Below are 27,956 nucleotides of genomic sequence, written 5' to 3' on the forward strand. Positions count from 1 at the left end.
AAATAGTCAAATACCTCATGTTGTTGATAAAATACAGGTAACAGTGTTCTTTAATTTTTTTTTTTACAGATTTGGGGAACTACGATTTTATTTATTTAAATATGAATGGGTGCCATATGTTAACATTGTTGTTGGATACATTTAATATGCACATCTTTTATATTGATTATAAATTATGTACTAAGATGAAAAATTCTAGCATTTAGCAATAAAATAAGTAATATGCAATGGAATTTTGAAAAAGGCAAAAACATGTGCACGGCATGTTCATAAAGGAGACGTGAGCATCTCAGATACCTCTGGAAAAATGTAAATATACACATAGACTTGGTGCTGCTATATAAACTGTGGTTGCGCGTACATGGTCAGGTGGTAGCGATTGTACTTCAGGTAGTTAAGCACACCTCTCTTCAGGGGGGTCAATCCATCACTTTTCGTGAATACCTTCTCCAGATACTGATTCGGATCCTCTGAAACTACCAGCTCTCCTTCCACCATCTTCTGGATGACCTCGGGAATCGACAGCAAGTTGTCTTCACCCTGAAAGAAGACAACATGATATTACTCTTAAAGTGGATTTTTAAATCTTTACTATTTATTTATTTAACCTTTATTTACTCAAGGCAGGCCATTGAGACACACCACAGGCCACTTAACTGTATAATTTTACAGTAAACGGGTCAAATTGATCTATGTAGTTTTTAAAAAAGAAAATAAAACAAAAATTTGGTGTTGATTTTATGCCATATAATGTTCACATACACTATAGTACAAATACAGTACAACAGAGATATTGCTTATCTTATTTCATTCATATTTGTGTGTGGGAGTATGGGAGAAGCACATAGACAGACCTGTATTTTGGCAGACTCCATAATCTGGCGCACTTCCTCTTCAAAATCCACAAAGCGATCATGATATATAGCCAAGCACCACCTCTCCTTAAAATAGCTGTATAATGCAAAAAAAAAAGAACATGTAGTATTTTTTGCTCTGTTGTGTATATTGAATGGTGGCGAGAATTCTTCAGTCATAAACTGTAGAGTTCTTCCTTAGCCTACAAGCCCCTTTGCGATTGCTGTTCACCAGTGCTCACCAGTACTCTCTTAATGATGTAACAGATGGTTGACTGTGGTAAGCCTAAGGCTTGTCATTGATTAAGTCAATTCCAAGCAAGTTATTCTCTCTTTCTTTCTTGCTAACTCCCCCTAATTCAACTTTACTGATGTAGTAGATATATTACTACCAAGTAAAACATTACAAATAACAACAGTAAGCTCTATTTTTCCCTCTCTGGCAGAATGGGACTCCTCTCGAGGCCGAAGTCATGGAGCAGGTAGTATGGATTTGTGTTATTATATTGTGTTAGTCTTGTGTTATGGATTTGTGTTATTCTACTGTGTTATTCTTATGTTATGGATTTGTGTTATTCTATTGTGTTATACTTGGGTTATGGATTTGTGTTATTCTATTGTGTTATTCTTGTGTTATGGATTTGTGTTATTCTATTGTGTTATTCTTGTGTTATGGATTTGTGTTATAGAGCAGCAGTACAGAAGCTTGCATGTCAGTTAGTTTAGGCTTTTCACTTTTTTCTGAGCTTAAAACGTTTCGTAGAACACAATCCAGTCTCAGATTGTAGATCTGTTGATTGTGTTGAGTAAAGGTAAAACTGAAGAAAAGAGAGGTGCGTTGTACCTGTAAAGGTCAGGGACGAGTCCCTGGTCAAAGCGGGCACACAGTCGGTTCAAGAGCAGCTCGTGCCTCCCGTACAGGCACAGGTAGTTGGAGACCGGGATGGGCTCCGTGGAGAGGCAGGTTATGGATTCCACGAGGCCGTACTGATTCAGAAACAGCCGGAAGTAGTTGCCTTCCTCGATCTTCCCGGTCACAATCTCTCTACCCTGGAGGGAACCATAGAGGTCAATTATCATTACGTGATAAGCGCTGCCAAGGTGCGCACGAGGTAACAAAATCCAGCTAGCTAGCGTACACTGGCTCAGAATGTACAGCTGTCTTGTAAACAGCTCAAACAGGAAAAGGGTCTCAAAGGGGCGTCTGAAGATGATATCACTGAGGTGCATATTTGGTAGATACCGTGGATGATGTCACGGAGGGATTTATGGCAGGTTTTGCGGCATGGAGATAGTTGTATCCGCCTGGCAACCTCCCACCTGTGTGTATACGAATAAGTATAAAAAAAATAAATAAAAAATAAAAATATATATGTAGAGAGAGAGAGAGAGTCAATACAGTTAGGATTTTAATATCAGAATATATGCAAATATATAATAATTATAAAGAATGTTTTCAAATGATTCTTGAACATTTTCATAATGAAATAAAAACAAAAAATATATTGTTTTTAATATATTTATGTTTTTCGCTAAATATACTGATTCTTATTTTTTTAATAATGAAATGTATTGGTTCAATCCACCAGTGCAAACAGTTGTGTAATATTCTTGCATGTAAAACATTATCTATAATCACAACCTGCACATTTTCCCTGTAGTCTCTGATCTCTTTACTGCACAAGTGATGATATATTTAAGCATGTATTTAACACTTGTTCATATTTATCGATCCTAACAACAGAAGATGAATGGTGTTAATTTGTCTTCATTATGACCTTGTTCATATTGTGACTGTGTAAAGCATTAAACAGTAGGCTTGTCATGGTGTTACTATTTTGACACAAGTGTTACTTCCCTCTAAAAGACCGGTGACACCTGTATTACCAACCTTCGCCACTAGGGGGGTAAAGTATAATAAATACAAGGCAAATTAATTTTGGTAATAAATAGCCTAAATTTAACTTCCCTGACACAGAGACATAACAAACAACGTAAACAACGTGGCCTCAGCATTGCAAAAAAACATAACATAAATATAAAATAAACAAAAGAAAACGATGAGTTACAACACTGTAACCCATCTACGACAATGCAAAATGATTACTCACAATAGTCTCTTTTAATGGTGTCACTGAACAGTGATAGGGACATGTAGGCTACATAATGTGCTTATATTCATTTAATATTAAAGTTGAAGCTGCGCAAATATACATTTACTTTTATTTACGTTGCTTCCAAGTTTGAAATCTTTGGCATGTACCATTTCACGGGAAATTGTGCAAACTCGAACACAACGACATTGATAATAAACTCACAGGAGAACAATAGTGATTCAGCCCTTTGGACGTGAACCAAAGCAATTACAAAGCACTGCTATTGATAGAATAGAGATAATTACATTGGTGCAGGCTCGTATACCGTATGCCACCGGTTAAACCGAACACGGCAACAAGCCAAGAGAAAACGCAATATTATAACGCAGCCGAATGTTATAATGGAGAACCGAAACGGTGAGCCAGGCCGTCGAAGAGCACACGCTGCCTGACCTTGTATCTTCGCCTGGGAGTAGATGGGGACGAGCCGATCCGCGCTCGGGTCGAGGTCCTCCTCCTCTTCCTCCGCCTCCAGCGTGGGGTCGAACAGGGGCAGCAGCACGGCGGCCAGCTCCACGCCGACCTCCCGGGAGCAGAAGCGCTCGTGGCCCCGCCCGTCGGCGTGGTACGAGCGGGCGAACTTGGTGAGCGGCCCGGCGGCGCGGATGGCCGAGTCGTTGGTGTGGAAGGCGGTGTCGATGACCAGCCCGCCGTCGTACACCAGGCAGGCGTCGTTGACGGCCGCGAAGGCGTCGCGGTCCACGCCTTTCATGTAAAAGTTGAAGAAGACCTGCAGGATGAATGAGCATTAAATTAGCATTTAGCAGACGCTCGTATCCAGAGCGACTTTTTTTTACATAGCATTTACATTACATCCATTTATACAGCTGGATATATACTGAAGCAATGAAGCAATGGATATATACAGCTTAAGCACCTTGCTCAAGGTTACAACGGCAGTGTCCTAGTGAGGACTCGAACCTGCGACCTTTAGGTCACAAAACCAACTCCTTACCCATTACACTACACCAAAGAGCGACAGAGAGCGAAGGCCGTGAGGGTAAATAAGGACCATTTGCACCACCCCCAGGTTAATGCTACAGAGAAGCCCTGGTGGGTTTTTTCCACTGCTGCTCTAACTGATGAAAGCTGGGATTAAGTTACCACCCAGGAGAGGAGTATGGCTGGAGATTCAATCACCATCTTTTGCAGGAGCAATCAATGTCAAGGAAATGGTCTCTTACTGAGGAAACCATAACCTTTCATGACTTCAGCCGACGGAGGATAAAGCAACTTTATTACTAGCTGTTCTTAAATATAACATTCCTCTTGATATGACAGCATATGATCTGTTAATCATAGGATCATATGATTTTAATAGTGAACCTTAGACACCCAAATCAGTGCAGTTCAGTTGACAAGCCCATAAATAATGGAGACACATTAAAATGTCTCAATGTGCAGTTCTGAGAGGATCCATTTATTTAACTTGGTTAAGTAGTTGGGTCATGTCAGAGGCATAAACATGATAAATACACATGAGACTTCATACTTAGAAGCACTTAGGAGGTAAGTGAAACTGTACAGCCTTGGTAAACTATCAATAAATTTCAGGCGGTATTCAGGAGATGAAACACACACACACATATATATACACATACACACACACACACATGCTTAGACACACGCATAGAAACACACACATGCTTGCACGCACACACACACACACACACACACACACACACACACGCACGCACGCACACACACATACACGCCCAGAGGGTAACTGGTGCCACACCCCTAATGCTGAATAGCGATCTCTGGCTCGTCTGTGACAAAGCCTAGCTGCTGGCTCTTCTTCCTTTAAATTATCTGTCCCCTCAGGTCGTCCATCTGGAGCGTTTATTCTGATGCTGAATAATGTCGGACCGAAAAGTTCCACCATTACCTCAGGCCTGCGGGGGCCAAAACAGCCTCTCAATCAATCCGCTTCTGAAATTCCAAATAATGTTGAAGGCGGACAGTGATACAGAGCGAATGAGACTGTTTAATCAGATCATGCGACCAAGGCAGACCTGGGTCAAATACGTATTTGTTCTGGATTCAAATACTTTTCTGTGCTCTCTTGATCTTGCCTGGTGTAATTGAGCCTGCCAATATGACCAATATGAATGCAGGGTTTGCACTTATTGGGAGTATTTCACTGGTTCCAATACACCAGACAAGATCAGTAAAGCGTAGAAAAGCATTTGAATCCAAAAACAAATGCGTATTTGACCCGGGTCTGGACCAAGGACAGGCGAAACATTAGCACAAACGGCTAACGGACCGGACGGGGACTCACTGAGCACGACAGGGTGACGGGCCCGCCGTCGCGGGTGAAGGTGACGGAGGAGAGGGGCTCGGGGGCCTCCCCGCCGGGGGTCCAGGCGAGGAGGAGGCAGTCGGGGTGCACGCGGACCTCGCTCCGCCTCAGGGCCTCGCGCGCGGCCCTCTCCGCCTCGGGGCCGCCCAAGCGGGGCGGGGCGGCGGGGTCCGCCGGCGGGTGAACCAGCCGGATCCGCGAGCCCGCGACGCCCAGGTCCAGCAGATTGGCCACGCAGGTGTACGCGTCCACGGTGTCACCGTAGACGACGGCGTCACCTGAGCGGGGAGAACGAGCAGAACATTTTGTAAACTAGCCAAAAATGGGTTTCATTAAAAAAAATGATTCATTATTTACTATCCAGTTTATGTCATTAGATATTTTAAAGGTACCTCACTCAGCAAGCAATCAAGCCAACCACCCGTTGGATAGAAGCCAAGTTCCTTAACCACAGCACCACAGCAGACTGAAGTTTCAAAGTGGAGTTATCCTGCTCCCTCTTTGCTAAATGAGCGTCCATTAGCAAGCTTCTGAATGTTATGTGTATGTTTAAAATGCTTTCCCGTTTCAAGGCCCACCTTTGTGCTATGGGTACGCCCTGGCCATTCACGAGTACAGAATGTCAGTTTATCAAAGGCAACGAGGAAGCCAGGAACCGTGTTCCCCTTGTACTTTTAGTTTTAACGGGAGAACATTTGATTATATGACAAGAGCACTGCTTTCTATAGCACTGCTGTGCTAGTGTGCTGCGAGATGGATAGGAGGAGGGAGAGAGAGAGAGAGAGAGATATACAGAGATAAAGAGAGAAACAGGCAGACAGAGAGAGCAAGAGACATTCAGAGAGAACCAGACAGAGACAGAGAGAGAGACAGACAGAGAGACAAGAGAGAGGGGGAGGGATGCTGGTGTATACAGTTCCTGTCCATGAGACTGGCATTATAAAAAATGATGATCTCATATTGGAAGTGAGCTCATCCCATAGGTGGCCTGCCTTATTTATTGCAAATGCTTTATTATGAAACTAGTTCCTGCACTGTGGTGCCCTGATAGGTCTACAGTGTGGGAGTGGAGCGTCACTGTGACAGGAATTCTAGCCAGCTGACGGGCAGCAACTTGATATGCCTCTGAAAACTCGACCCGTGTTGCACATCTAGATTAATAAGCCGACTGTAGGCATGCCATTAGTACAAGTGCCAACCGCATTTACAATAGGGGGAAATTAGGGATAAGAATCCACTGAGCTCCAATGCCAATAGAAATGTTCTATAACATTGTTCTATAACATTATAGAAATGTTCTATAACAATCCTAAAATAAGAGCAGGTGCTGTAACCATCAATGGCAAAAAAAACCCTGTTAAGTGTCTCTACTGCACATGCTAAAAGACATTCACAGCCTTATAAATCCTGGTTCACTTTGTATATGGACAAACATCGGCCTTTGCAGCAACAATGTACCGGCCAATTTTATTTAGTCCAAGCAGCCTGATTAGATACAGACGTATACTACTATGGTTTATGTTTCCAATAAAGTTTATGTTCAGAATTAATTTTCTTTATCAAACTTTTTCAAAAGCATTGGAAATACAACAATGATATGGTAACTACAGCAACAACAGAGCTGGAAATAGAAGCCTCCTCCCAGGTTTCAATGAGCTCAAGCCAATTATATCCACAGTATTATAAAAATAAAATCCACTTCACTACCAGCACAAGTATTTATAGTAGATTACCAAGTGTACTGTAGCAGAAGACGATGGGCTTAACAAATGCACACGCCTGCTTCTCCGCAGTCCCTGTACCGGGACCTGGAGTGAGCGCTGTCCGTGGTGCTGAAGCCCAGCGCACGCTCACAGGAACAGTCCTTCGGAAGTCAGACCCGTCCAACCGCGAAGCATTTCCTGATTCTCTCTACGCTGGAGGGCCCTTTAAAGAATCACGACCCGTAAACAGATTCCTGCTCTCACTCGGGTTTCCGCGCGCTACATCATAATCAGCGCGGACGTTTTCGCGTTTGCCGACAGTCGGCCGACGCTGTTTCAATCAGAGAGGGGGCGCGCTCGCAGAGGCAGATGAGGGCGGTTTATCATTCCGAGCGCTTTATCAAATTCGAGGATAAGTACATTATTTAAAGGTCACCGTAAAAAAAAAAGCATAGCACAGAAACAGACACAGGAGGAAGAGCTGAGATTCTCTGACCTGGTATCTGTCTGCTTTCATTCCCATACAGACCTTTCCTCTCCTTGCTTCTGAAACACTCACAATGGTGCACCACACAACATGAATGCACACTCTTGCTCTTAATATAATATTTATGCTAAACTGCTTTTAATATATTTATGCTACACTGCTCTTTATATAATATTTATACTATACTGCTCTTAATAGAATATTCATACAATAATATATTATGCTGAAGTACCCTTTCTTGGTTTCTGATTATGTTTCCCTGCATATCCCTTTGATTTAGAATACATTTGGCATAATGAGTTACTGACCCCCCCGACAAACACACACACAAATAAATGTTCAAAAGATAAGGTTGCATAGTTAATGCTGTGCTAATACTGTTAATGCTGTGCTCCGGACACACCATATTAAAAAGAACTGCATAGCAGAACACACACAATGCAAAATCTCCATGTTTCATTTTTCTAAACAATCATTTTCCATTGGTTTTAAAAGGTAAACATAAAATTCAAAAGAAATTTCCATGTTTCTGTCCATTTGTTTCTTCCACCCATGAACTCAGCCAGCTGATTTAACTAATTAGTTCTACCTCCTGGCTGAAGAATTGTGCTAATTAGCAAATCCAGGAACAAAATACTGGAAAGGACTTTTGCTTTCGGAAACTGGATTTCCCATGGTAGTCAGCATGCCTTTCAACCCTCCTTATCTAGGAGTTTCCTGTGTTGTCTGTGTTGCTCTGGTAGCTACAGTATGTATGCTATTTAACCCCTTTATTCAGAATCCTTTGAGCACCAACAATGGAAGAGACAGAACTCTGTTTTAAGTACAGAGTTGACTATCTAGTCAGTATACAGAACATCTGTGGCCCAGTTCTCTTTGCACGTGTTTTACTCGAAAGAAGAAACATTAATAATGTAATCCATCTGCCTTGAGGAAGAAGGATTTCATTGGACAAATTAATATTCATGAGGTGAAGCCAAGTGAATCAAAATGTCCTACAGCTAAGCTGTAAAACAGGACTGCCCAACCTTCTTCCTGGAGATCTACCTTCCTGTAGTTTTTCCATTTCAATACTAATTTGGCGCACTTGATTCAACTAACTAGCCGTTTAACGAGGTCTCTAGCTGTAGAATGAGGTGTGCTTTGTTAGGGTTGGAGAGAAAACCTACAGGACGGTAGATCTCCAGGAATAGGGCTGGGCAGCCCTGTTAGAGGCTTGTTTACATTCGGAACGATAAGTATAAGTATAATTCCAATTCAAATGAAAGTGTGCACACATCTCTAATTACAATCACTGCCATGTACTATCAGTACCCTCAGGAAGTGTGCGTGTGTTGATTGGCAAGTGCGTGCAAAGATAAAAGATTCTCTGGTATGGATGCCAACAAAGAATCTATACCTTATCGTTAAAGTTCCTGGTGGAAACAGTGCTCAAGATGGTGCCTAGCCAGCACGTGAACGAACACACGAAACACACAGGAGGGGCGCCCGTCAGACTTCGGAGCGTCATACTTTCCAGACAAAGCCGAACCCAAATTGAAATGGCACTCGTCGGATGGTATAATTTGCATTCTCTGATGATTGTGCTACTTCCCTGATTATTAAATGATCCTCTAATTAGTTAATATAATGGGGTTAATCAGGCTCTGCTCCCCGCAATTATTATTGTCCCTCGGAAAAAAAACGGAAAAAAAAAAAAACGAATTACACGTAATTAAGGATATCAGGCTTTTCATCAGCGGGGTACAGCTCCCTCCCGAAATTAATATCATCCTGCGAATAGGAGGGGAAGCGTAGGCCCTCACCAGACAGATGAAAGATTTCACTCAGATTAATTAAGTTCTAATTATTCCGCGGGAGCGCGACGAGGCAACATCAAACAGAGCCCGTTGCCGGGGGCGACGGGCGCCGGGCGTACCCTCCCCGCCGACGAAGTTCTCCAGCAGCCAGCGGCGGGCCCTGCGGCAGCCGCGCTCGTCGTTCAGGGTGAAGTGGTTGGAGGGGGCGGGGCCGGCGGACCTCCGCTCGGGCCGCCGCCGCGGCGACGACGGCTGCTCGTCCGCGAGGATCAGCGGCTGCGGGGAGGAGGAGGAGGAGGCAAACGGAGAAACGGAGTTAAGCGGTTATATTGCCGCTGCGCGTTTAAGAGCGCCTCCTTGTGTTGAGGGGACGCGCTCGAGGCCGCGCGCCCGCTTGCCGAGGGTTCGACAGACGCCCCTCGAGTCGCAACGGCTCGTCCTTCCGAATCGATGTCTAGCGCAGATGTGTGTCACCGTTCACAGCTGCCAGTATTCTCTGCCAGCCTAAACTCATTACATTACATTACATGCAGGCCAGAGCGACTTACACAACATTTTCACATAGCATTTACATTGTATCCATTCATACAGCTGGATATATACTGAAGCAATGCCGGTTAAGTACCTTGCTCAAGGGTACAACGGCAGTGTCCTAGCGAGGAGCATAGTGTGTAAGGAAATGGGCTTATAAACCTAAATGGTAGCAGGCTTGATTCCCAGGTAGGGCACTGCTGTTTAGTTATCTAACCTGCATTGCTTCAGTATATATACAGCTGTATCAATGGATACTATGTAAAAAATGGAAAAAAGTCACTCTGGTTAAGACTGTCTGCTAATTGCCAGTAATGCAATGTATTATGCTGGTCTAATATCCCTTGAACTAACTTCAGCAAACAGGCAATCAGTAAGTTGAAACCAGTGAGCCCCTGTCTCTCCATGGAAGGGGGATTAAGAAAAAACAAGCAAGCAATTGGTTTTGTTTTGTCCCAAGCACACACTGCTGCCATGGAAACGAGTGTGTTTCACCTGGTAACACGTAGGCCTGTATATGGGTGTGTGTTCCTGTGTGTCTGCCTCATCTAGTACTGCAGCTCTTACTGTGTGTGTGTGTGTATGTGTGTGTGTGTGTGCGCGCAGGTCACACCTGGTACTGCTGCCCGGTGCAGAGGATCAGATAGTCGTAGGTGTGTGTGTGTATGTATGTGTATGTGTGGGCATGTATTACTATCTTTGTGAGAACCAAATGTCCCCACAAGGATAGAAAGATGAGGAAAATTAAGGGTTAGGCATGTAGTAGTTGGGGTTAGGGTTAGGGTTAGGGTTAGAGGTTACGGAATGAATGTAAGTCAATGGGAAGTCCTCACAAGTAAAGCAATACAAACGTGTGTGTGTGTGTGTGTGTGTGTGTGTGCGTGTGTGTGTTCTGTGTGTGCACAGGTGTCACCTGGTACTGCTGCCCGGTGCAGAGGATCAGATGGTCGTAGGGCACCTTCCTGTTTCCGGACACCAGCACGTGCTTGTCGGCCCTGTTGATGCCCGTCATCTTGCCGGCTATGACGTTGACCCAGGAGCGCAGCGAGAGCTGGGCGTGGTCTCGGTCGCTGTAGCCGTGGCTACGGGGCGGGCACAGTGAGCAGTGAGTCGTTAGACCGTCCACCAACCCCCCCGTCTACCCACCCCCCTAACTCCTCTCCAAGCTGTGTGCTTGACCAACCAGAGTCCAGATAGCAGAGAGACACAGTGAACGTCAGAGATAAGTGGTAAAACGTAAATACTGAGAATGGGGGCCTCACAGAATGTTTATTGTGCAGGCAGATCGGAGGATGCCTATATTTTGGTCCTTCTTGGAAAATACAAACACAAGCACAGAAGCTTGCGTGGTGTCTCACCTTGTAGCCAGGAAACTGATCTCCTCGCTGTCGGCCGAGCCAGGAAGTCCATGAGGGGAAATCAGCGTCAGGTTGTTGAACCTCAGATGAGGGCTGGGGGGGTAGGGTTGTGGGTGGGGGGCGAAGGGGGTGGGGGGTGACATCATACAGAGCATGTCAATCCGAACGGCTCGGCGGAACCCCAAGAGGACCGCATTTCCCAGAGCGCAAACGCAACAATCCATTTTCGGCATAGGATTCTGGGTAACATTAAGCCAGCTTAACAGCGCTGCCCAAATGAGTCACCTCCCTTCTGGGAAATCCTGCTCGCGCTCCCAAAGCCGCTCCTCAGAGCGGATGACTCAGGAGTTGCATCATTTCTCGGTGTCTCTAAGCAGCGTTAAGCGACCGCGCGGAGCGACATCGGCGAGGGCGACCGGCGCGGTGCAGAACAACCGAGGGTCGCTTTTGGCCTGCACGGCCGTGACTGCGGGCCGATTTCGACGGCGGATGAAGAGAAGAAGAACAGCGGGGCGTTCAAACGACGTTTCGCTGGGAGGGGAGGGGCGGAAGTGCGGGCCGCTTTCTAACGGAGCGCCGCGAGGGTGGAGGGTGGGGGGTGGGCGATGGGGGGGGGGATGAGCCGGGAGCGGAGGAACTCTCGGCGCGGGGCGAGTGACGGAGGGGATTTGGGGTTGCCGTGGATACAGACGCACTTCAGAGAGGAGCGGGGGGCGGGCGCGGAGGAGTGGGGATTAGCGAAAGCTGGACAGAGTGCATCGCTAAAGGGACCGATGCTCTCTCATGCCAACTTCCACCACCCCCCCCCCCCCCCCCCCCCCCCACTTCCCTACCCCCTACACCCTGTACCGGTTTACACCTAAATCCTGGCTGCATCTCGCATCCCAGGCAATTATTCTTCCTTTTTTAAAAAAAATCTTTTTGTCCCCTTCCTGCTGTCCCACCCACCCCCCACATCATTGCCTCCTTAATAATGTTTTAAAAAAAAAGAAAAAGAAAAACCCTTGTGATGTAAATGACCCCTTTTGTTCGGCTTAAATGACATTATCTATTTGGATGTTCCGAGCGGACACGTTCATTGTGCTGTCAGGAAGGGCCCGCATACATTCAGCTGAGCGATGACATTTCCTGCTTCCAGCAGCCGGCAGGTCCACTTGCCTGTGGTTATAAGTGATTGATTCTGGGTATTAAAAGATTATCACTCAGCTCGCTAATGCTGACACGCACATTTACCGTTCTGAATGAGCGAAATGAGAACGCCAGAACAAAATAATTCACCGATAATGAAAACAAGTCTCAGGGAAGACGCATTAACTATTTTAATGTTCCCTCAACAGTCATCCTTAAATCTTTTAAAGGTGTTTTCTAAATTGTGGATCCTTCTGGTTCATCTTCTTCATCACTGGTTTAATTTTGCAAGGACAAAAAAGTCATAAAAATGAAGGTTTTTGTTACTCAGTTGTGGTTAGTTTTTCCAATTTTCCTTTTCATAAACAATAAAGGTTTGCACATTTCAGGTGACAGTCAGCAGTTAGTAATGGAAGCTAGTAAGTATGCATTTTAACAGCAATGCTTTGTACTTTGCACAGCATTTGGCCATTAACGGGGGACCATTCATTTGTTTTGGAATAGTAAACCAGGTTTAACCCAACGGCCTATTCTAAAATGTCTTCCTCTCTATTGGCAGAGAGGCAGGGGGTGGGGCGGGAAGGCAACGACGCCTTCTCGGGGCCGCTATCGGCGGTGGGGTCTCTCCTGTTATACGTCAATGACAGGCGGCCATTGTGTGTCGGTCGTTACCGCGTCCAAGCCCATCTCTCACAGGGTTTTAAACCCGTCTCCAGCCCGGTGAGTGATGAGGGGGAAGACCCATTGACACCGAGCACGTGCAGAAGCCGGAGGAAAGCCAGCCTGGGGAGGGGGTGGGGGATGGTGGGGGGTGTGTAGGGGGGCACACACGCCCATCGTGATCCATCACTCGCCCTGTCCGGCACGGGCCCGCCCTGTGATCAGTTCGGCGGACGCTAAGCGTCTCATTAGTCAGCTCGTTAGTGACAGTAAACACAGGGCGCCTCTGGGCGGTCCTGACAGGAGCGCGCGGCGCGGGGCTAATTAAAGGGACGGCGGCGCTCCTCTCCCGAATTCCAACCCCCGGGCAGCTGTGCGCTAGCCTGCGCCTGCCAAACCCCTCGATCCCCCTCCTCTCCACCATGTTCTTGCACTTTACTTCCACTTCAGCCAACCGCCGACCGGTCGTCGGGCGGACTTCATTCGGCCGAAGGCGGGAAAGCGGAAAACCCGTTCTCATTGGTCAATTTTTCACGACCGCTCAAAAGTAAGCCACTGTTTCATTTTTCCACAAAACCTTTTAGGACCTAACCTCTAATTTTTCCAGCTCGGAATTTGTCGAGTAGAAGACCCATAATAAAAAGGCCGTGCCTCAACCCAAAATGTATTTGGCATTACATTACATTAATTTAGGCGCAAGCAAATGTAACAGCAGTGTTAGAGTTATGGTCTTGGACACTCGCTGTGAGACAGTAATTGTGGCTTTTGAAGAACAAATGAGAAAAAAAAAAGAATCCATTAAAGCAGATTTTGCACTTCCATCAGTTTTCTCATTACTGGCTTCGGTGGAGGGCGGTGCGAAGGTGTTTTCAGCGATGAAAAGGACACGCTACCTTAAAGCATTCTGTCACGTCTGATGTCACCTATCAGTGCCTGTTGGTACAGGGACAACGGCACAGGACCAAAGTCCTTTGTGCTGCTCACATGCTGCTGAAGCTAACCTGAGCTTCAGCCAACCAAACCACGGTGGTAAAGTCTGAGTCTACCACTGTGGAAGCTGATTCAAATGAAGAATTGCTCCTAAATTTACATGCTATCTTTGATTATTAGTATTATTGGTAGTAGTAGTAGTAGTAGACTACATGTCCAAAAGTATGTGGACGCCTGACATCCAACATCTCATCCAAAATTATGGGCATTAATATGGAGTTAGACCACTCTTTGCTGCTATGACAACCTCCACTCTCCTGGGAAGGCTTTATGCTACACGTTGGAGCATTGCTGCAGGGATTTGCTTCCATTCAGCCAGAAGATCATTAGTGAGGTCAGGCACTGATTGGGTGATTAGGCCTGGCTTGCAGTTGGCTTTCCAACTGATCCCAAAGGTGTTGGATGGGGTTGAGGTCAGGGCTCTGTGCAGGCCAGTCGAGTTCTTCCACACCGATCTCGACAAAACCCTTTCTATATAGACCTGCCTGTCCGCCCGGGGGCATTGTCATACTGAAACAGGAAAGGGTCTTCCCCAAACTGTAGCCACAAAGTTGGAAGCACAGAATCATCTAGAATGTCATTGGATTAAGATTTTCCTTTATGAAAAAAGAAACATGAAAAACATCCCCAGACCAAGAGGTCGTCACATACTTTTGGTCATATTACTATAGTAGTATTAGTAGTAGTAGTAGCATAATCATGTATTATTATTTTTTATTAAATTTCTTAGTAGATACATAGTGACACACACGTTATCTATTTAGGCCATTGGAAATTTACTGGAGCGATTCAAGTGTTTTTTCAAGTTAAGTGTTTTTTTTCCAAAGGTCAGTCGCGGTGGCACACCTGGGATCTGAAGCTCGGGTTACAAGCGCAGTTCCCTAGCTACCTAATCACATCGCGTCCCCGCTGCCCCGAATGCTGTGTTCTAGCGTCAAATCACTGCGCGACCGAGACCGTCCAAACAAAGCCGGACCGAGTACCCACCAGAAAGCAAGCATCTGCAGAAACGATATGCCCGTGTCCGAGGCTCCCACAACCACGATTCTGACGTTGACCGTGACCTTTGGTTCCATGGTCAGCTTTCTGTTGATGTGGTTGAGAGCGTAAGGTATCTAGCAAAAGAGAGAGAGAGATTTGATGAGAACAAAGAGTCTGGACAATATCTCTTACAATCCTCCCTGATTGTTCATTAAGCCTCTCATGTTAAAGATTGTACTGATTGTACTACCAAACAAGAATGCTTGCTATTGATGGACACATTTACCCAGACAGGTTACATTTTAGTAATCTGTCTGGGTTTCCTTAGTAACCTCTTAGTTAGGAAACAAGGAGGACAACACCCATAAATGCAATATATCTAACAGTACGGTTGTGTAAAGATCTAACACAGCTCTACAAAGGAACTGAAACATCTAATTACACCTGCTCCAAGTGTAAATTTGAAAATGTCTTAAACCCCGACAGAAGGCAGAAAAAAGACCCCTGGATTACAGAAGGAACATATTACAAATGAAACATAGACATAAACATGTCGAAATACATAATGCATATGAGAGAACATAGCTGTAATAAGAATTTTCATAAACACAACACTGAGGTTTGTATTTTGTTTTTTTATAAGCAGAAAAAAAGCCAATGTTTTTTCCTTGCATTCTGACAGGCTTGCATTCTTTATTCAGATTTAATCACTCTACAGTCAGATTGAGCAGAAGCCATACATTACATTTTCTTAGAGGTAGGCTTAAATAGGACGCAATGGGCCATAGCCGCACCGTAGCTAATGCACTCTGTAATACGATATGTTATTGAGCGAACGGGGACAGGTGCTTTAAACCCATTTAATACATCTATGCAAGGCCGGGTCTTATCTACCCCGCATCCTCCAAACGCCTGTTGCCCAGATACCGAATGGAAGTGGTTTGAGCGGAGCGGCGGAGAAACGCGAAAGACGCGCGCGTTAATGTGGGAAACGGGAGAGCCGAAATGGCACTCGCGGGGAAAAACAAGGCACGCTCTCTGCCATGTCCGCGGCATCGCCAACATGCCGTTTTACGCAACAGCGCCATTGCTTTTCACTGAGGTAGAAAGATATTCGGCGTATTGTTTACAAACTGGTTTTATGGATCACAATGTACAAGGACGGATTATGTGAGCATGTATTTCACAACTGCTATGGCAGTGATGTAACCCATTCAAGCATTCAACGGGAAAAAAGATTTGTCATATATAGGCTTACACAGGGCTGCTTTTGCCCTTCAGAAAATGTGAAATACAAAAACAGAAATACAGGTGGATAACATTGCTGAGGTAGAATAACCTCTTTCGCAATTGTGCACATCATGTCCATGGATTTGCTATGACAAATCTAGGGCTTTCGTTTACTGGAGCTTGAACACTTATCTTAATATTTTCTCAATTAACTAGGCACTGAATAAGGTTTGAATTTTGAGCAGATGTGAACACCAGCATTTTAAAACTGAATTTCCATGCCCTTTAAGTTTGGTCAATTTCACAATAATCAAAACGCGTTTAATCCAGGCATGACTCCATAGGCAAATAAAACGAGTAGCTCTCCCATCGCCGCAAGACTATTAAGGACCAAAAAGTCTCACAATAAGTCAATGCGACCGCACAAAAGTGCCTCATAAACCTTTAAAGGCCCCGGCGTGACATCTGCCGGCTCCTGATTGGTTGAGCGGGGGCGTGCTATTTTCACCTGTTAAACGCCCGCGGTAAACATCCTCCATCCACCTGTTTGAGAGGCCATCTGCTGCCTCACATTAAAATGAGCCGATTTAACAATAAGTTGAAGCCGGCGCAAAGGGCAGCCTGCATCGCCGAGCCTAATAAAGACAAGCGATGCATGAATTTTACCTCGGAAAACAAGGCCTGACCGAGGCCAGCTTTTTCCTCCCTGTCAACGGCTCATCTTTATAAAACAGAACCAGCTCTTGTTATTGTATGAGCCCGTCTTATTTACAAATGGTTCTATTTGTTACAAATACCACACAGAGAGCACATGTATATAATGTATGGAGTAAGGAGAATACACAATGCATATCTAAAACAGATTTCAAATTCAGAAATGACAAAAGATTAGAGGCAACAAGGTTTGTCAAAACAGCCACAACAACATGGCACATATAGTATATACTGTATACACTGGGAATTTGCTACCTGATTATTTTGCATATAACAATGGCAAAAACCTATTTGGAAACCTGTAAAAAAGAAAAAAAGGATTATAATTTTAAATGTGCATATTTAGAGATTATAAATGTGGGAAAACTAATAAATTGATACAAAATTTCCAAATGACCAATAATTAACTTTAAGAATGAATGATTCATCATGTACCCCTTTTTTAAGATGCCTGTCTTCTTTGTTTACAAGTTGCTGCTTTTTCTTTTTGTATTTTGACTTTTGCTAAATTTTGCTTTTGATTTTTCATTTGCTAGTTTATCTCATTTATCTGTTTTTACTTTACTTTATACATATCTGCAAATAGTATTTTTGTTCTCTTATGCACGTTTGTTTTTAGCAGTTGTCAGTAGTGTTGTTGCTATTGTTGCAGTTGTCTTTGTCCTGGCTTATAATGTTGATTGGCACGTTTACGCTTGAAGTTTTCTTTAAAAAAGATGTTCAAGTTATGCTTTGTGCTTACTGATCAAAACAAATTAATATATATATAATTACAAAACAAAATATTTGCTAAATAGCAAAAGACAATAATTTCTGCAACACTGCAAAAGCAACAGGTATATAAACTAATGAATCCCCCACAATATACTGAGAAATACATGTTTATTTATTTATGTATTTATTTTTTTAAGTTCTTTGCTTTTTCAACTGTAGAAAGCAGACACAGGGCGCTACAGCAATATAGCTTGCTATACATTAAACAAATAAAATAACCTGTTTTGTGTTGTTGTATGCATTTTAAGTGTTACTCGTCAATAAACAAACAAGTAAGGAAGCAAACAAATAAATAAATAAATAACAGGACACCACTGGTTCTACTTTACAATGCAGTGCCCCCTTGTGGGCAACAGTGTCCCAAACTATAAAAATGTGAAAAAATGTTGTAAATAGCATGTGTTACTGGCTTTGAGTACATTAAAAAAAGTCTTTACTGCTCCAAGTTCTCAGATTTATACTTAGCCAAGGTATTTCACATAAAATGGTGACATGGCAAATACCATTCAAAATGTAATTAACTTTTGAGTAAATCATGAAATAAACACTTAAGCTGTCTATAACAAGTTGTAAGTTGAAGGTGTAGCTCTGTATGGTACTGCTCTGTTTCTGACTCTATGTAAGTATTTCTATACTTAATATGGAGTTTATCAGCATTTACAAGCAGTTATTGTTTAGCTCAGTTTACATCAGGTTAGCTGGTGTTTTACAATATAAAGATTAAATAGTGAAACAAATAGCCCAAGATGTTTGAGGGCAGTTCAGATGTCCAGTCACACCATTGTTCTGAGAAATCACATTATTCACATTTAACTGACTATTTTGTCTGTTTGTCTTTTTAACCTGTTTGTACACATACGGACATTCAGTCCGGAATAAAGATTGATTGATTGATCAACTTACGAATCATAAAAGTGAAATATTGTGGCATAAGTTAGGGAGGCCTCTGTCTCACTTTTTCTCCCCGCGTTTGTCGCCCCCTGTCTGTCATTTGTCCACTTGCAGGTTGTGGCATTCTGTGTGGCGCTGCCCCCCCGTACCCACCTGCTGCGCGGTGACCCGCATGGAGGGCGCGTTGAGGCCCAGCTCCTCCAGCGGGTAGACGATCTGCCGCCGCGGGCACACGGGCACCATGCAGCTGAGCGCGGAGGTGAGAGAGTGGGCACAGGCATTCTGCGGGAAGGAGAGGGAGAGGGGGAGAGAGAGACAGAGGGGGAGAGAGCGAGAGAGCGAGAGAGAGAGGGACAGGGGAAGAGAGAGAGGGGGAGAAATGAAGAACGGGACAGGGATATGGGCGGGGAGTGATAGAAGGAGAGGGAGAGGGGGAGAGAGAGACAGAGGGGGAGAGAGAGAGAGCGAGAGAGCGAGAGAGAGAGGGACAGGGGAAGAGAGAGGGGGAGAAATGAAGAAGGGGACAGGGATATGGAGAGGGAGCGATAGAGGGAGAGGGAGAGAGAGATGGAGAGGGACAGGGAGAGGGAGAGAAAGGGACCTAATATGAGCTCTGCACTGCAAAAACCAAAAAAAAGTCAAACATACTATTTTAGCCTTATATTTAGATTTTTAACATTGTATTTCTATTACGTTTTTTTGCTAAATAAAACAGAAAGATTGCCAATGAGGTGAGACAGTTTGACTCATTTCATTTGCCAATGGGGCAAGACAATTTCACTGGACAAGAAAAAAATGGCTTGTAATGTGACAAAAAATCTTTTTTTTTCCTCTCAAGATTTTAAGTCTCATTACAAGACAAAAGCACTTTATTTGCAGCGTGAACACCCCTCAGCCTTCCGGGGCTAACGAGACGTCTTCATCAGCTGGCCCCGACGACCGTGTTCGCCACGGCGACCGCCTTATGGGGAAACGAGCGGTCGGATTTAGGGGATTTTTCTCCGTGCGGGGGCTTTCCTCTCCGGGAGAACGAGTTGGGACGCACGGTAACCGCGATTCGCCGCGATTCCGAATCCGTCTCCCCATTAAGAACCCTGGCTGACAGACCGGGCCCCGGCCCATCCATTCCCCCACCGCGGATCCTCTCTCCTTGTTAGCTCCCCAGTAATTCTATTTGCGTCTCATCTCCCAATCTGACTCATGTTTGTACACGGTAATTAGCAGCAGGAAGAACGCTCGCAAGGAAATGTCTCATTACATCATGGTGAACAAGGGAGAGAGGGAGGGAAGGCGAGAAGGAGGGAGGGAGGGAGGTGGTGTTCTATGGCAACTGCCTATTTCTGCACCTGGTCCCCTGTTCACAGAGAGACCCAGACGACTGTGTCTGGAAAAAAGAAAATTACAAAATGGAGACTGCCTGTTCCCTTCAGAGGCAACAAAAAAAACATTCATTTCACGCAGACGGCTTGCGATAGCTTCCTCCCTTGAGAAATAAGGAAGCTGGAGGAGCTGATGTAATAGGTGATCCGTTTTGCTCACGGATTGGATATGCGCCAAAAGGGAGTTTGGATGAAATACCGGATAAAGCCGGATCAAATACCGGATAAAGCCACGGCTAATCTAGAGGATGTTCTCCTCCTGGACGGAGGCCCGCGAAGGAGCGCGTTTCCCCACCTTCTGCGTGTGGTAGGAGGGGTAGACGGGGTAGTAGAGGCAGGACTTGTGGCCCAGGCGCAGCGCCTCCTTCAGGAAGTGCTTGGCGTAGTGGTGGAAGACGGGGTTGAGGGCAAACTGGCACAGCTGCCCGTGCTCCTCGGGCCGGTGGTGGCTGAAGTAGATGAAGCTCTCGATGTTGTAATGAGCCCGAATGTAATCAATGTCCTGGAGAGAGAGAGAGAGAGAGAGAGGATAACTTCCTATTGATGAGGATAAACTTCGAAATCTGAATTACACTGTGTACCTTCAATTTAAAAAATCGTGTATATTTCATTTAAATCACAAGTTGTCCAACTACAACTGAAAAGTAGTGATTTGATAAAAACAACTTGCAACTGAGGGCTGAGCTCCGACAGATATATTTATAGTAATGATGAGAGAAAACACAGCAAGCTGGAAATAAAGGATGATCACCTCCTCATTTTTGATCATCGCAATCCCTACAACCTGTTCCATGACCTGGGCCACAAATGCCTGCATAGGAATCCAATCCTACAAAAGAGAGACAGGGAAAGAGAATTTAAAAATGTGGCATGAAAGTAAAAAAGACAAAATACTGTAACTATTATATAAATTGTTCAATTGTTCTCGCGAACATCAGAAATAAACACAAAACTTTTAAATCTTTGGTTTCTCGGTCATTTTGGCCTATTTTGTTTGCACAGTACAACAAAAGAAACCAAGGGTACATGCGAGCCCATACTGGACTCATGCACTCTGTTAAAGATGAATGAACACTGGACACTTTGCTGGGTGGCAGCAGCGGTGGCTGGCTAACCTTGTCCTTTCGGGCCTGGTAGAATAATTCCAGATCCTCCAGCATGGACTCGTGCAAGCTGAGCTCCTTTACCAGCGCCTCCACAGCTGGCTGGTCACTGGAAACAGCCACCCTTACCTCAAAGTTCCTGCAAGAAAATGAATTTAAAAATTAATTTATTATAAAATGAATGGCTGCCATGCAGTGCAAAGCTCAGGATTTAAAACCGATTTAAGACACTGCCTTCCTGCTTCCTCCCCCATTTTCTGCCCCAGTTTGGAATGGCCAATTGCACACAGCCACGCTCACGATTCATTCTCCACTGATGCGGTGGGAGAGCGTAGATAAGCATCTCCTCTGAAGCATGCGCAGTCAACAGTAACGTATTATCATTATATGATATTATATGATATTATATGATATGATATGATATGATATGATATTATATTATATTATATTATATTATATTATATTATATTATATTATATTATATTATTATTAAGGCAGGCAGTTGTGTGGTGTGAGGCTGCGCACTTCAGCAGGCCGGAGCGGTGGTAGATGTAGAGCTCGTTGGGCAGGGTGCTGTTGCTCTGGGGGACCACACGGAGGAAGGACTGCAGGAGGGGGAACTCCGGGCCCAGCTTGGGCACTAAGACCACGCAGAAGTCCCGGTCCTGCGGTTGGAACATACACAGTTTATCAACACACAATGCTCTGCGGTCATAGCGACCGTTCAGGGAGAGGGGGTATTTCCATAGTATTGTACGGTCCTTATACAGTGTGCATGAGTTATTTCTGGTCTAGAGAAGACCTTATCTACAGCAGGCGTTTGGGTTTGCTCACCGGAAAAAGTTTGAAGATGTGAGGCAGGAAGTCCACAGATCTATGAGGAGAAAAGATGAGAAGGTGTAGACAGACTAACTCCAGTCTGGGAATGCCTGCCAAATCGACCCATCAGACTACAGCTAGCTAATAAATGGTTTTTTGATTTCGAATGAAATGCTAGACTTCATCTGATAGAGCTCTTACTTACATTAGAAGTTTCTTTAGTATAGTATAGTATAGTAGTACAGTACAGTATACTATGAATGACTTATTTTTTCCTGGTTCCAAAACTATACTATATTATACTATACTACACTATACATACTTTTGGAACCAGGACAAATAAGGCATTCATTTCAATGTAGTATACGTGTCATGAAACAAGGCAATCCTATTCATATTTTCAGTAACAAAGGAAAACAGTATGGAGGACCAGTGACATTAGGGTCAGGTCAGGGCTGCCTGACCGTGTTCCCGGAGATCTGCCGCCCAATTTTAGGCTACGTATGTGCAGTGTTACCACAACACAAAATTTTTCAGATGACTTCTTTGAAGCTGACAATATGACTTTAAAAAAATCCGCTTTGGCGGCGATCCACTGCAAAACAATGGCTAGACGAACGCGCCAGATGGAAAGCGAAGCGCCTGAAGGTGTTCGGCTCTAAGGAAACACTACAACGAGGAGCACTGGCAGAACAACAGAGGTTTTTTTACGAGCCTGCAGAGCCGCGTTCTCGGCGCGTAATTGCTTGGCCCGGTGTGCTCCGACGCTACTCCCGTCCCTCTTTTCCAGCTTACCTCATGTCATACTTCTTGTCTATAAAAAACAGCTGGATGCAGAAAGCGTTCAGGCCGCTCTGCTCCGGTTCTCCGGGGCCCTGAGACAACAGCAGACAAACGGGGAAACCGTTAACAGCAGCTTTAGCGCCATCAAGACTCAGAGATCTAACGATTAATCTAAACGCAGTCTTTCATCGCTCCAACCATTTTTCACGAAGCCGCTTTCCAAACATTTTTTTTCATGCGCTTACTCTCTTTCTGAACCCCACATTTTATTAGCTTTTCAAAGCTCCAAACCAATGAATGCACTGGAATGATATTTATGTCAAATTCTACCTTTCCACTTTTATGATATTCATGTCAAATGCTACCTTTTCATTTTTATGATATTCGTGTCAAATGCTACCTTTTCATTTTTATGATATTCATGTCAAATGCTACCTTCACATTTCTATGATATTCATGTCAAATGCTACCTTTCCATTGTTATGGTATTCATGTCAAATGCTACAATTCCACCATTATGATATTTATGTCAAATGCTACAATTCCAACATGATGATACTTTTGTCAAATGCTACAATTCCACTATTATGATATTCACGTCAAATGCTACCTCTGGTTCCTCAGGACCGTCACATGACTCTTCAGGAGCCTCTGATTCTTCGGTCTCGGGCGCAGGCTTGGACGGGAGGGCCGGGCTCGTCTTGTAGAGGCCATTGAAAGGCCCGAGCTCAAAGCACTCGTTCAACAGCTTCAAATTGACATCGCCGCTCAGGCTCATGAACCCCACTGCTGCGCCTTCATTCTGTGCGGACACACACGGACACGCACAAGCATGAATTTCATATCAACATTTAAAAATGGTCAATTATTTTCAGTAATAGAACCTTACCGGATACTAACAGAAATGTATAATAATCAGCATTCTAACAACATTTAATGTGTCTATTTATAGTAGTTGATTTGACAACAATAGCTTTCACCTAAAAGTTGTTTGCTAACAGCACATTAACTATTTATCAGTAACTGCCATTATGTAAAGTCTGCAATGTTGAAAAAAGACAAAGCAAATGATTCAGTGAATGATTAATGGCATTGACAAAGCAACAACAGCCCTGAATCTTTCCACGAGTCTTCTGTCCAAAATATCGTCATCTTTTCATCAAAAAAGTAAAAAATAAATAAATAAATACATGCTCCAGCTGTCTGCAGACAGCGTGTTTCGTGTGTGGGCGAGTTTTGGCTCGGACTCAGATCTCATCTGCCATATGGAGATTAAAAAACATGGCTGGCTTAACTTCCAAAAAAGAGGAACAGAGATCTGTCATCTCTCCAGTTACGGGGAGTGCAGTGTGTCAAGACTCGGAGCCAGACTGTCAAAGGGATAAACTGCAGGTGGGCCATTGTCGATGTAGCCCTGAGCAAAGTTCTTAACATGAATTGTTTCAGCAAACACATCCAGCTGTATAAGTAATGCTATGTAAAAATGTAAGCCATTGTACTGAGCCACCCCAGGTGAGGGTGTGTATTAAGCAATAAATAATGTACTGAAACTAGATGGAAACATCTGCCAACCTTTAATTAAACTGGAATGCGTATTTGACTGAGAGCTCTGTTATATGCCTTGTGGCTCTCTAATTTGTAGATGAAACAACATTTCACCTTTTGGTGAACATGAGTGCTAACCTACATGCTAAAACGGGGCTAACAATAACATTCACATAAAAAAAATATATAATATGAATAACTTTAAACAGCAAGATTGAATAACCAGCTTTTGGGCATGGGCGTACCACAGTAAAAATAGTAATTATACACTTTAAAAAAATTGTGTGGTTTTCTTATATATGGACAAAAAGGTTAGTTACTCTAGTGGACTGTCCACAGTCATGCAGACAACCAAAATGCATGGAGCACTTTGCAACACAGGATTTATACTGTAATCACATGCCAAACCTATAACTCATTGTACTTCAACAAACTGTATGGAAGGTTGTGACTGTATCCCTACCTTATTATTTCTAATTTTGACATTATTTTAAGTTTTAGAAAGATCTGAGTAAAGGTTAGTATGGTGTGCTATTGCTCGTTATTTCAGAAAACCTCCCTTCCTATTGTGCAATTTATAAACTTCAACAGGGAGACTACATTATTAATTGTTCTTTGTTATTAATTTCAGGTGTATTTCTCCATCTGTGCTTGCTTATGCATCTAGTTTGGATTAATGTACATAATTAATGTATGTATGTATTTTTCTGGGAAAAAAAGAAGAAATGAATAAAAAAAGCATTAACCTCACAAACAGCAGCGTGGAGGTCATCATTCTGAGCTTCAATCAGCTCAGCCAGGAAGTAAGGGCCATAGGACACACAGCACACCTTGGTCTGCTCTGTTAATATATGCGTGAGGTCATCATGGTCTTCCACCCTATCACAGAAAGGAGGCGGGTCAGAATACAGGACACACCCACAGCCATTTAAATGTACCTAATGTTGGGTTATTATCTGAAGTCAGCACATGGCAGTCTTCTTGGTGTCCACTTGATAAGCTTGCCAAACACTTCCCACAGTTTTAATTTTCAAATGTGATAAGCCATTTTTTAACAATCATACTGTATATGTATACTCTGTGGCCAAGAACACAATGTAAGGTCTAATTATCATTTTATAAAAAATGAGTACCTTTCTTTATTGTAATGCACTGTTCATTTCAATTCATAATGGCAGGCAGATAAAGATCAGATTCACATAAGCACAAACGATTCAATGGAATTGTGTCCTAAGACCAAAGCACACCCAGTTCATAAGAGTACTCCCATTGTGTTGCTAAATGCGTATTTCTAGTGAGCGCCACTTAAACATATCTTCATAAATACAATGATAGTTTCAATATACAGTATGCTAATATGAGTGCTAATACACAGTACCTTGCCCACATCAGCCACGTCTATGTTCCTACTGTATTGGTTCAGTTTAAGCGGCTGAGAAACACACATAACCCAAGCACTGTAAATTGAGTGACGGTTGTAAAAGCGACCTGGCTCTTCGGACGTGCAGTACTGGGCAGTAGTTGTGTCTGTGGCACACAAACGCTGACCACTGACACTGAGAATCCTGGAGGCACTTCAGAGGCTCGAAGACCTCCAGCAATGCTGGCTCTGAAAACATTGGATTGAAGCACCCCGTTAAAGTAATGCATGTGTTTGGGCAGTGTACGATACAATTGTAATAAAGTACTCTTACAGTAATTGCTGTAATTGCATTAGTTTTAGCACAGCAGTGATTGATAGAAGGACATGATTATTTAATTTTGTTTCCATAGATATCATGATTGTGATGTTTGATGTATATCTCTCACCCAGGCAAACGCTGTTTGCAATAACTAGAAAGACGTAGTGCAGCTCAGTGATGGCATTGAAGGCTGTTCTGTAAGGGGTCATATTGATATTAGTACATGCTTTTTATATCTTTAAAGAAATCATTACTGTTTCAAAATACAGTAATTATTCCATTCTGCAAACTAGACCTGCAACTCAAGCCCCATTGTGGTAACTGAGTTATCTTGCTCAATAGGGTATCTTACTCAACAGCACTATACTATCAATTAAAACTTAGAAACTACGGCTCAATCAATAAAATATAAAACGTGCTAAACTATGGATCTACCAAAAAGTATGTTCTGTCATAGATTGAAGAGTAAACAATAACGTACAGTTTTGTTACATTTTCAAGCAACTATCAATTCACACTACTGCTGCTGCTGAAATGCATTTCAATACGCAATCAATACTTGTGGTACTAATGACCCAATAGAGATGGTAGCAACAGCACATTACCCAAAGCTTCGGCTAAGCCAACATGCTTAAATAAGGTGCATGTGCAGACACTAGGTATTACATTACAACACAGAGACAGGGAGCAAATTAAATTTGAGTATATGACAACCACAGAGAGGAGCGGCCAGACAAGTGGATACAAAACGACACTGACGACATAAACAATACAACACTAATGCTAGTTTTTAACAAGCATGAAAAGACAGCTCAGCTTTATACAATAACATTATTTCTGGTTATAAATCAGTGTCAGTGATGTGCAAAGTTTTCTTTTCTCATTTCCTTACCTTATAATCTCTTTAGCGCTACCAAGAGAGAAGTCTGGCTGAGCCACAAATAGGTGCAAGAAGAGTGTGTTCAGGGGCTGTGACATTATACACACGCACAAAATACAAAATGACACGATTTAGTCAGCATTACTGATGTCCTTACTCAGGTCATGAAGTTCACTTTTACATTTAGTTAGTCTTTTTCTGAAACCGATACTCACAGTGCATTTGTCAGAATTGAAGTGATTGTGCAACCACGGTTCCCAGTCAGCGGGATCAACCACGTCACCATTGGGGTGGTCAAGGAAAGCAGCATGGGCAAGAACTTGATTTGTGGAATTGGTCACAGTCACTGCAAGATTAGCCCTCTCCCTGAAAAAAGAATCCCATTGCAGTTTAATACTGTCCTTCAGCCTGCATACTATTTCTCATATGAAACAGGCATTTCTATGGTGTGAAAAACACTTATAAAATAAGTTATGAATAGCATGATTATCAGACAATGGTCGTGGAGAATATCAAGAAATGAATGACACCTAAGTACCATACAGAAATTAATACAGAAATTATGGGAAAAAAAATCTGTATTACATTGTTTTGTCTTTTTAATAAATAATCACAACAGGACTTACAACAGGTAAATGACATTCACTCTTCCAAACACCGCTTCGGTTACAGGTGCTATGAGCTCATTGATTTCGCGAGCATCGGACGACTCCGTTCTTCTCACGGTTATTGTCTCAACCTCATCGCCCCAGTTGGTAGTCCTCATATTTATCCTGAGCGAATTGGAAAAGAGACAAATAAATAAAAGAGCGAATTATGTCTCATACTGCCGATTTCTGCACAGTCATATTTGTTTACTTTTATCTGTCATCACCAATCTGTTCGGACCAACAAGACTGAGTGACCAACTAACTTACAGTAGTCTAGCTCTATAACTTATATACATTTCGTCCTGTCGTTATTAATTTCTCGTTCACTCTAATGTGTGCGCATACTCGAATCAATGCTATAATACACTTTAAAATAGATTGCTAACGGGACAGAATTTTAGTTTCTTACCTCTCATGTAGCGTCAATGTCTGTAAAAAATACACAGTGCTTCAAGAAAACAAGAATGGAACCGTAACCATAGAAACGGAACGCTCGTGATGTCATGGTGTGAAAGGTCAGAGTGTAGAGGTTACGTACGTGCGTGAGGCGTGTG

The 27,956-nt window shown here is 43.5% G+C and overlaps 1 protein-coding gene across 1 annotated transcript; it reads right to left on the reverse strand.

The window, feature by feature from the left end:
* Nucleotides 1-20: 20 nt before the first annotated feature.
* On the reverse strand, nucleotides 21-27,949 carry cfap61 (cilia and flagella associated protein 61). The gene is made up of 25 exons (XM_064339869.1): nucleotides 27,812-27,949; nucleotides 27,379-27,525; nucleotides 26,968-27,118; nucleotides 26,765-26,841; nucleotides 26,000-26,067; nucleotides 25,679-25,799; nucleotides 24,937-25,069; nucleotides 23,256-23,447; nucleotides 22,658-22,737; nucleotides 21,878-21,917; nucleotides 21,569-21,708; nucleotides 21,056-21,182; nucleotides 20,692-20,769; nucleotides 20,236-20,442; nucleotides 18,715-18,843; nucleotides 14,959-15,086; nucleotides 11,194-11,286; nucleotides 10,749-10,917; nucleotides 9,424-9,580; nucleotides 5,295-5,593; nucleotides 3,404-3,740; nucleotides 2,098-2,174; nucleotides 1,699-1,904; nucleotides 855-951; nucleotides 21-540 (listed from the first exon to the last, which is right to left on the reverse strand). Exons 2-25 carry the CDS (start codon nucleotides 27,516-27,518, stop codon nucleotides 337-339), a joined length of 3,450 nt encoding a protein of 1,149 aa, XP_064195939.1. The 5' UTR covers nucleotides 27,519-27,525; nucleotides 27,812-27,949; the 3' UTR covers nucleotides 21-336.
* Nucleotides 27,950-27,956: the final 7 nt, after the last annotated feature.

Source organism: Anguilla rostrata, chromosome 6 (genome assembly GCF_018555375.3).
Source record: "Anguilla rostrata isolate EN2019 chromosome 6, ASM1855537v3, whole genome shotgun sequence".
Taxonomy (NCBI): domain Eukaryota; kingdom Metazoa; phylum Chordata; class Actinopteri; order Anguilliformes; family Anguillidae; genus Anguilla; species Anguilla rostrata.